The 10,995-nt window shown below is 37.8% G+C and overlaps 1 protein-coding gene across 1 annotated transcript; it reads left to right on the top strand.

The window, feature by feature from the left end:
• Window positions 1-3,637: 3,637 nt before the first annotated feature.
• Window positions 3,638-10,734, top strand: LOC103142144 (alpha-2,8-sialyltransferase 8F-like). Its single transcript, XM_007558037.2, has 7 exons — window positions 3,638-4,260; window positions 6,433-6,510; window positions 6,627-6,701; window positions 7,507-7,651; window positions 8,293-8,405; window positions 8,481-8,573; window positions 9,377-10,734. The coding sequence occupies exons 1-7, from the start codon at window positions 4,160-4,162 to the stop codon at window positions 9,852-9,854; spliced, it is 1,083 nt and encodes a 360-aa protein (XP_007558099.1). The 5' UTR covers window positions 3,638-4,159; the 3' UTR covers window positions 9,855-10,734.
• The last annotated feature ends 261 nt before the right edge of the window (window positions 10,735-10,995 follow it).

Consider the following 10,995-nt stretch of genomic DNA (forward strand, 5'->3'; position numbering starts at 1 on the left):
GTCATCTTTGGCCATACTAACTAGCCAGACCATTCACTGCAGACTCTGCTAGCTGCAGCGTAGCAGAGGGAGACGAGGGGAGGAGCAGCGTCACACAGCAGATGACTAACAGCGCTAAGACCCACATCCTCGCTCTGTTTTTTTCAAGAGAAGGTGTAGGGGCTTGATTATTTCACAGATTATTTGTCCCAGTCCATACTGTTGCAACATAGTGACAGTTTCAACAAATACATAAATATTTTTTGATTATAGTTACATACTGCAGCTTTAATGATAAATGAAGTGTTCATAAATAAAGTGTTTTGCATGGTGTTGCAAGTGAATTTTAATTATCACCCACTGGCCGTTTGCATGGCTTTGCATGGGATTAAATCAGGGTTGAGTGACCTTTAACCCAACTCCAGCTCATTTGCCTAGAAAGTTCAGTTCGTTTGTGGAGGTGTGAACACAGAATCGAACTCTGGTTCTTTATTTACTTCATAAGATAACTTTTTATGAGGTAGAAATGCAAAGCCGATATGCTGCATTATGAGGGGATTTATTAGGTTGTTCAGGAAGAACCAATGGACTTAAACATAAGCAGTTAATTGATTAGAAGTGGATATGCTTTGTGGCACGGTTCACTGTGAAAGATTTTTTACATTGGCCTTAGGGGACAAAAACAAGACAAGTGCTTTTAAGATAAAAAATTATCCCACCCCTAATGAGGCGAACAGCTACTTGATCAGAAAAATATGTATTTTTCTTGGTCTTGTTTGTTTTGCATGTTTTTTTCTGTAGCAGTTCTTTAACTAGTCCAGAAGACTCCAAAGCACTCATAAAAGCTTCCTCACACACAATACAAACCCAAAGAACTACAGTACCAGGAGTAGAAATCTTGCTCTCTAGAGCTTAGTGCTCACACACAGGCTTTTTTTTTTCTTTTTTAGCTCTCTGGTACAACTAATTTTGCATTTTGTTTAACTATGCTTGTTTACATTCAAATGTTAAGGTTCAAAGTTGCGTGTCGACATCACTGAGGCTGAAACAGAGAAACAAGCAGACTTCTTCAGGCCATGTCATGTCAGTGGCGAAGTCTTTGTGTTTGGGAAAAATATTAATGTTTCAAGAACTCTACAAATGTGTTTTGGAAAATGGCAGAAATTTAAAAAAGCTGTTTTTATAAATCAGCTCCACATTAAAGTGATGAATGAAATACTTTTGGATTCATACTTATTACTATTTTTAATTGCACTGGCCAGTATACACTGTTATTACAACAACAGAGGAATAGTGGTGCCTTAAATGATTTTGATATTGATTTAACAAGGTGTTGGATTAGATTAAATTAGATTAAGCAGTATGACAAAGTTGATAGTACAGTTCTGCGCAGAAACATTTCACAGAAATTTGTCCATGATGCACTTTTTTTCCACCACATTCATAATGTACTCTAGCCAATCGAGATGTGGTGAGATTGTTTGAATTTTCTGACATGGTGCATTATCCACATTGAAAACTGGAAAATTTAAACTATTGGCGGGCTGTAAAAAGTAACTAAATTAAAAATGAAAAATATGTTTTCCTTTTTTTTCTTTTTGCTTTTACCTACCAATAATAAGACCTTTTTTAATGAAATCTTTATATATTTAAAAATCTAAACCATTAAAGGGGCTTCAGATTGTTGCTTTATTAAAAGGAAAATGGATGATTTCCATATTTTTGGGGTAATCAATTGTTTTCCATTTCGTTGCCCAAATGTTTACCACTAACAAACCACAAACGGTCCCTGAGCCACACTTTGAACACATCTGATGTAAACCGGTAGATTCATGCTTTCATTTAATACTGTCTGAGCCCAGGAGAAGAACAACAGCAATATAAAAAAGTACGGTGAACTAAAAATTCTCATAGACGTACATATTTTCCAACACGTATTTTCCATTTTTGCCTCATATCACGAAGTTACACAAGATGAAACGTAAGACTAATTTTAATGTATTGTCTGCACTTCTTTCACAACCTGCGTGCAGAAAGACACGCAGACGGTGAGAGGTAGATAGCAAACAGTTTCCCAAGCAGTTTTCAGATTTGATGATTACTTCAAACTGTGTGACATAATTGATTTGGCTTATGTAACACCAGTGTGGCTGGGAACAAAGAAACAACAGAGTTCAGTCACTCTGCCGGAAGGAAATGAATGTTTGTCCTACTTTAAGACTTGGGAAACTGGACAAAAAGGACAACGAGCACCTGGTGTTTACTGGTATTTGCAACAAAGACAGCGGTAGAAAAAGATATTTACTCTATACAGATTTCCTTCTGTATTTGCTCTGACCTTTTCTGCCCATCTACGGATGACGAAGCTTTTTTTTCTGTTATTATAAGGAATAACAGACTTTGTCTGTTATCCCTTATAATTTGGGCATCAGAGGGATTTCAGCATGCAAGAGAGTTGGGGGAAGCTGGGATGTTTGCTGCATCATGAGATTATGAATGTCATCATGAAAAATAGCTTCTTTTGGTTTAATATTGTTAAAAAGCTAATGAGATCTTGAGATGGAAACCGCACTGTCTGGAAAACGCTAATCACTGACAGACTGTAATGAGTGGATATCAGATGTTAGATGTGGAAATTTGTGCCAACAGATTGCCAATGCAGAACAAGTGTTCAGAAGCTCTGGGTGTATTTGCCCAACCTTTCTATTGCATCAACATTTGCATGACAGAGTTTTTCTTTTTTGTGACATTTCTGCCAGTGTCTCGTGATGCATGTCAGGTCATGCAAATATGTGGGTTTTCCTCCCACTGGCGTTTCATTTTCTTCTTATACCCAATAATTTTGTTTGACTTCCGCCCAGAATGAAATAATTTTAGATCTCTGAGTGTAGGACCTTGTAGTACGCAAATGCAAAAGAGAGAGGTTTTAGTTTTGCATACCCAAACAGAGTCCTAAACTGATCAGAATTAAACTTAGTTTTACTTAAACAGAGCACATGTTCCTCTAGACTCGTGCCTTTAAATAAAACTTTCCACAGACTCTTGTGTTTGGGGTTGTGTGTGTGGTGAGACTACTTTAGCCCAGCTTTGCTTACTCAGGATGCAGGCACAAAGCATGATTCATTTATTTTGCTCAAAACAGCAAAGACTTGTGCTGTTAGAGCCAAAATCCAATGACATACAGATGCAGGAGGTCTTAGAAGTTCCTTTTTTAGTGGGTGTTTATTTTGAAATGCAGTCCATACGGGTGATGGAAGAGTTAATTCCTTTTTCCAGTACAGCGAACAAAGCAGCTGAAAAGTTAAAGGTTTGTCTTAACGGTTTGTTGGCTTAATGTTCTGCCAGCGTCATACCAGATTGATTGGTAATCCACTTCCTCTTCCAAATTAAAAGAAACAATAATACTTTTTTTTAAATTCACAAAGCTGGTACAGCTGGAGGAGTTTGCCATTAGAGTAAAGGCGGCTTCTGTAAGTGTGGGCGAGATTTGGGGGGGCATTAGAAGTACAAGAGGCAAACTGTGGTCTAATTCAGTCCTGGGAAATCATGTTACTGCCCTACCTCCCCTTTGTGAAAATAGGAGGCGGGAGAGGGGGCTTAAGGGAGTGGGCAGAGGACAGATGGGGCGGGAGGGGCAAGCAGAGGGAGAAGGCTGAGGCAATGGGGGCGGAGAACAGAGACAGCTCTCCCTGTGGGACTCTGGTGGAAAGTAGGGCTGCGTGAGTTTGTCACTGTGGGCAAATGTGGAAAGAAAAAGAGACGGAAGACAAAAACCATCGACTGGACCAAAAAGACATGAAAAGGATTAACAGATGAGGAAGATCGACAAAGCAACACTTTCAACAAAGCTGAACTGAACCCAGGGAAGCGAGAAAGCAAAAGAAAAGCTACAGAGACTTGTCTGTACAAGAGGAAGGGGAGGGGGGATGACCGAGCAGGCTTTGACTTGTACCTCCAACAGTTGAGAGGAAACACTCAGTGGCGCCTCGCAGTCAGAAAAATGAAGTGATTTGAAGAAAGGTGTTGGAAAACAGCTGGACGCTGCTGGGAAAGATTGCATATGAGGCAGCAAACACAGAAAGGACGAAGAAAACTGGAATCATAGCGGCCGTGGTGGACAGCGGATAGAGTGAAGGAGAGGAGAAACAGAAGGAGAGAGGGGCTAACGGGGAAGGAAGGTATGAGGGGACAGATCTTGAAGCCCCTCCTCTCTTTGATGATCACTGTCCTCCTGCTGGCAAGCCTGCTGACCACTTTCATCTGGTACACGCTAGAGAACAAGTAAGTTCCTCTTAGACATGAAACAGAACCACACTTTGGTTAGGACATTAATCATGTGCAATGAAGGAAAAGTCACACTGCTGGGGCTTAACAATAGGAGTCAAAGAGGCTTTCAAGGCAGAGCAAGTAGAGGAAGCGATGCTTATGGAAAGAAAAGTAACGGTTCGCAGAATACGCAACTCATCATTCAACGTCTGAATCCCAAAGATATCCAGGTTTTACGACGATATTAAACAGGAACAATGTTGTTAGGTTGATCATCAGAAATATTGCTAAACATTTTATTAGTATGTTTTTCTGCAACAAAGAAGCAAAAGAATCAGCAGTTATTTCCTTTGAATTTAAAACAGCAAAAACCAAAGTCTAGCTGTGAAACATATAAAATTCACAAATACAAACTTATCTAAAATTAAAAGGTCATCATGTGGTTCAGACATACAAAACAGGAAGAGGAAGCCTTGAGAGCACAAGACAGTCATACCACAGAACGCAGGAAGTCTCCTGCTGAGACACGAATAGAAGTCAATGCTGCTTGCAAAAGTATTTGAAGATTGGTTAACTTATAGTGTGCATGCAAAACCATTTCATACCTCTCAAACTTTTTTAACCTTAAGATCACAAACTTCAACATTGAAAGTGTATGTGTTTAACTTAAGTAAAGTCGTGTCGCAGATTTGTAGTAGTAGTTGCAGAAGTATAACTGTGAAATAGTTTTTTGGGGGTATTTTTATACTAGTTTGACATTTTTGCCCATACTTCAGTTTAGCTGGATTGGATGGACTTTGACTGGGCCATTTTAACAGATAAATATGCAATTATCTAAACCATCCTAGTAGGTGAATCTTACCCAGTCTTGCAGATAAATAATGACACTTTTACCTTTGTATTAAAAGTGTCATTTGGTAAATATTGACATCCGTCATAAACATTCATAAAGACTCCATGTTCACAGCAGGTTTTATATCATGTTTATGACATTGTCTTCAAATAATGTGTCCCCAATCATTCTTATCATCACTTTTATTGCTAGCACAGTAATATCACAAAAGATGTTTGTGATATTTTAAAGCGATACAAGTTTTATTTCATATCACCCACCCAAACCACTTCTACTCTGGTGTGATTGATTTGTTTGATTGTGACGTTTGGCCATGTGGCAGCCAAGGTTAAAGCAATAAAAAAAGCTTCTAGACTCTCCCCTGCTTCTTACACATTTCTGTTTCTTACACAAGCCTTGCTATGACTTTCTTTTAACAATGATCTTCTTCTTGTCACGCTGGACAAAAGCCAGATTTGAGGAGTGTGCAACTAATAGTTGCCGTGTCGACAAATTCCCCTTCGTGAGATGCAGGTCTCCTTCAAAGTCTACAAAGTTTCCTTCAGCTCCTCCAGAGTCACCATGAGCCTCTGATTACTGATCCATTCTCTAACTAGTAAATGTAGGTGGGTGGCAGGTCTGAGTAGGTTTGCAGTTGCAACATATATTTTCACATCTCAGATGATTGATTAGACATTGCCCTGTGAGACAATTAGAAGTTTCGCATGTTGTCTTTAACCTAACTCTGCTTTTTATTTCCAAGGTTTTAGTAGTTAACTAACAAAATAACAAACTAAAACTACTATTAGTAGTAAAAACTAAAGTGAAACGAATATTCAAATGACTAATAAAAACTAGCAAACACACAATAAAAATGTATTAAAACTAATCTAATTAGACAAAAAGTCACAACGAAATAAAACTAAAAACAAAGTTATTATGACCCTATTTTCTTCTTCATAATTTCAACCTTTTAGAGAACAACTGGATTTATACTGAGATTTTCTTACACACAAGTGGACTAGATTTACCAATGAGCAGATTATTAAGGGAATATCTTAAAAGGGGATTCTAGAAACACACACCAGTGTCAGATAGTGTGCTCTTTTATTTTACTACTTTGGATGGGCCTGCTACATGAAAACAATGAAAATGGTGATTGTAACGTAACAACATGTAAGAAGAAGCATGAAGACTTTTGGCAGTGAATGTTTAAAAGTTTAATCACAAAGATCTGAAGAAGACAAAAGACCAGATCACATGCAAGCTTTCCCTGCTTTCGGTTCCAGCGGAAGAAGCATCAAACAAATGTGAATTTGCATTGTCTTATTCAAATGTATGTTTTTTTTCTTCAGTAATGTGCAACCTAAGCGATCACTTCCTCAAAAGAAAACTGCTCCTCCAACATCAAAGTCTTCATGCAGAGACTGCAGGTGAGAACAAACTGAACAAACGTTTTCCTCTACATGACTCGCCTTGTTTACACCATAATTAAGAATACTGCATTTACAAATATCATAGTGCATCTGGATGTGTTTATCCATTACAGAGAAAAAATAAACAAAGTGTTAGAGCAGTACTCAGAAGACTGGAAGAAACAAGATGAGCATTTCCAAAAGTTCAGGTAAGATTGGGTCAAATTAATTAAACTAAAATAACTTTTTTTTTATGTTGCTATCAATCTTTAAACAATTTGTGAAATTTGACCTTAAAAGACCAATATCCTGTGAAATTGACTTTTGAGCTTTATATCGTGCTCCTAAGCAATTGCTCTCCAAAATCACTGCATATTTTCACAAAGCTCCTCCAGACTAGTGGCAGCAGCAGTTAGCAAACAACTGCGCGTCTGCTGAGCTTATTATACTAACTAGATCTCAGTCCAATGCTCCTAAGAACTGTTCTAAATGGCATAATGAAGACGTTCAATTGTGATGAAGTGTCAGAAAGAGCAGGAGCTTCTTAAAGAGACAGACGCCAATTTTGAGATGTCAAATTGCAAAGTCAAATTCTTTTAAGTTATGTTTGATTTATGCAGCATTTTTATAAAACTGAAAGTAACATACTTAATTGTGCAATAAAATGGTATTATGTGCTTGGAAAATACATAATACTGCCCTTTTAAAGATGCAATGAGGATTAGATTTGCTTTTTATAAAAAGAGGAACATAAATCACAAACCAGTGAAATTGAAACACTTTATGAAAGAGGAACTAGAGTCCATCATCTAATTATAGCCTAACAACTTCCTTTAAGAGTAATGAAGCAAATCATGTACATCAAGTGCTTCTGACAGCTTTATCCAATGCTTTAAAGAAATTAAAACATTTCATTATGGAGGAATGTACCAAATTTGAAGCCTCAGTAAAAGTTTCTGTCCAGGTATATTTTATGTTGCACTGTGAGTCATCAGACTACTTGTGGCTCCCCAGGTCGCAGCTGAGCACAAAGTGCCATGGCTTAGAGAAGGCTACAATTACCCAGGCAAACACTCCAGTGGGAACAAAGCTTGTTTATGATGGAGAGAAGAAGAGAACCCTTCAGGTGAACCCGGAGATTTTCAGCACCTTTTTTAAAGTAGGTCATTTTCTATTTCCATTTGATACCAGATAATTGTCCCACCTTTCAATCTGCATCTGAATGTTGTACTTGAGCTTTTTAACATGCTTTGTCAGTCATTTCAGATAGTGAAACTCATATTACGTAGATTAATTGCATATAGAGGGAAATATTTCAGTACATATGTAATCTGGGTCAGGGCACCAGATGTAATCCTTCTGTGTTCGTCTCAGGTCCAGTAGGTTGACTTCATGACAGACACATTAAAGTTTATTACACGTATTCTAACAAAAGAGGAAATCAATGTGGTGGTTAACATCAGTCCAGCAGCTTTTGCCCTACAGTTGCAGACGGAACAGAAAAAGGGGACGAGCTGCCAGTTACTGGTTACTGTGGTAACCACCGACTGTCAAAAGCAGCATAGCAGAACGTGAAACAGCAATAAAAGTCTGGAGAAATAACTTGCTGACTAAATAAAAATAAATTCAAAGAATAAATAAGCAGATTTTGACAAATATCTATAATGTTGTTAAAATAAAACCCTGTCACATAGATTTCACTTCATTTATACTTTAGATTTAGATTCCTGTAAACCTCCTAAAATTCAACAGGATCAAATGGAAACCATATGTGTTTAAAGTTGTCTGTTTCTGCTCCAGGGGCATCCTTTCCCAAATAAAACATGGCATACGTGTGCTGTTGTTGGGAATGGTGGGATCCTGGTAAACAGTACCTGTGGCAAAATGATTGATTCAGCCGAGTTTGTTATCAGGTGAGAACATTTTCCAGGTTTTTCCACATTTTGAAACTCCGTCCAACAGTAGCTGTCCTCGTGTTACTTTGTCAGGTGCAATCTACCTCCTTTGTCAAATGGCTACGAGAAACATGTTGGCATCAAGACGGACCTGGTGACAGCAAATCCAAGCATCCTCTTGGAAAAGTGAGTACCCTTCCCATTTTACCCCTTTCATGCATAGTGGTCACTAGAGTGGACAGCTGTCTGAAAGCCATTTTCTTGTGCTTCTTGTGGATTTTTATGTTATAAATGCACACAGACCACTGAAGTGGACACTAATGCATCATAAAATAGACTATCAACTATTGGCCATCAGCTGCAAATGCAAGAAATTATTTTTGTTGAATACAATATGGCCGACAGACAAAAAAGCATGCCAACCGACCCGGTCCCTCCTTCTACTGTAGACGATTCTTGTAGGTAAAAAAAATATTGTGACATCAGATAACCCCTAAAGAACAATACTACTGACATATTTTTCAAATAACAACTTTGTATTTGGAGAAAATTACAATTGATCACCTAAAAAAAAAAGAATTTTTTTCCCTACCTTTTTTTTATGCCTTAAGAAAATAAAAAAAAAATTGGAAAAAACATCCTGACACAAAGGATCATAATTCATGTATGAAAGGGTTAAGGTCATTTTTGGATTTAAAAATTACTGTCTTCTGTTTCTAGCCTTCTGTTATACTAGCGTTGGCAAAGTAGTTTGAACATCAACTCAAGTCATTCCCTGAGTGAATGCGAAACAGTGTGTTAACATCATATCCTGGCGATGTCTGTAAATTTCAGCAAAATCTCAAGCATTGGTTACCACATACGAATGCGTACATAAATATCAGACTTTAGGTTGTAATTTATTTATTACATAGGGTCTGGAGATAATGCAAATAGGGCTTTAAATATTCTAACTTTAGTCTTTTTTTCACTGGTCACCTTGTTTCTAGGTTTGGGGCTCTAATGGGACGTCGACGTAAGTTTGTGGAAAGTATGACAAGCTATGGCAACTCCTTGCTGCTTCTTCCCGCCTTCTCCTATGGCCGCAACACTCCTGTTTCTCTGCGAGCTTTTTACACACTTGAGGATTTTGAAAGCCCCGTTCAACCTATCTTCTTCAACCCAGGGTACCTCCATAACCTGGCCCTCTTTTGGCGCTCTCAGGGCCTGAGAACGATACGGCTCAGCACCGGTATCATAATGACAAGCCTAGCTCTGGAACTCTGTGACAACGTACAGCTGTATGGATTCTGGCCCTTCGATTTTCACCCATACAGCTTTCAAACTCTGACTAACCACTATTATGATGACAGAAAAACCAAAACAAAGTTCCACGCCATGCCTGATGAGTTTAGCCACTTGTTGAGGTTGCACAGTCAGGGTGTTCTCAAATTACACCTTGGAGACTGCAAAGCAGAGCCAAACTAGATTCCTCAGGCAAAGAGCCAAGTGTCTTCTCAGTTGCCTCAGGTGAACCCAACTGTCAAGACTTTCTTTTAATTACAAGACTGTATGGACTAGACTGACGAACTCCACAGACCAGGACCTATCTGCAACCACAAAACTTGTACTGAACTGAACAAGTTCAGTACAAGTACACAAAACAGTACTTGTACTGAGATCAAAATGCAACAAAAAGAAAACAATAACAAGTATGGATTTCATCTTCTTTTACAACTTTATTTATGTTTTGTTCAGGTTGGTGTCTGGAAGAGAGTATGTAACGTGTGCCTTTGTGAGGCCATCATTGTTTAGTGCCTTATGTTACATTGTTAGTGATGGGTTTTGAGTCAGGGTTACTGTGTTTTAATGGAAACTAAATACCTCCTTTAGAAGAATATTGTTACTAAAAACACCAGCAAACTGAATGTAATAGGTTTTTAAATACATTTAACCACTTTGAAAAGGTAATTTGTTTTAAATAAACAGCATGAATGTGTTGGTATTGAACACTTTTTTCACTATGGCAGACTTAAGATGAAGGATTATGCCTGTCCAGCCTTAAACATAAATATCATAATAGATAAAAAAAAATTAAAAATAAAAATACAAATTGCACAATTCTTTATAGAAATTATAACTCACCTTAGGTGCTTTGGATACACTTCGAGTCTCTTTTGTTCAGAGTTACAAGTCTAGAAAAAAATATTATACTGCCACTTTGAGGCAGGAAAATGTTGCTGCAAAGGATGAGTGAAAGAAGAATGAGTGGTTTTGAATTGTTCTTTATCCGTTTTTCGGCACCATTTCCCTATGTTGCAGTTCAGCTGCTGTAATTTCTGATTGTTCAATAAAATCAAAAACTGGATTAACTGCCTCGTTTGTTCATTGAATGTTGCACCATTCATACCAGTCATCAAACAGAACAAAATATTTCATAAAATATTTTTAAAAACTCTGGCTCCTACAGCAGTAATTATGTAAAATGTCGTTAATTGTACAATGTCAAAGATAAATGTGGGCAGACTTCTGGCAGCAGACTCAAATGCACTTCTATCATTACCCTAAAATTAAACCAGACGTTACATGTTTTTGATCAAACAAGTAACAATTACAGAGCAAAGACACA

The sequence above is a fragment of the Poecilia formosa genome, unplaced genomic scaffold (genome assembly GCF_000485575.1).
Source record: "Poecilia formosa unplaced genomic scaffold, Poecilia_formosa-5.1.2 Scaffold94, whole genome shotgun sequence".
NCBI classification, from domain to species: domain Eukaryota; kingdom Metazoa; phylum Chordata; class Actinopteri; order Cyprinodontiformes; family Poeciliidae; genus Poecilia; species Poecilia formosa.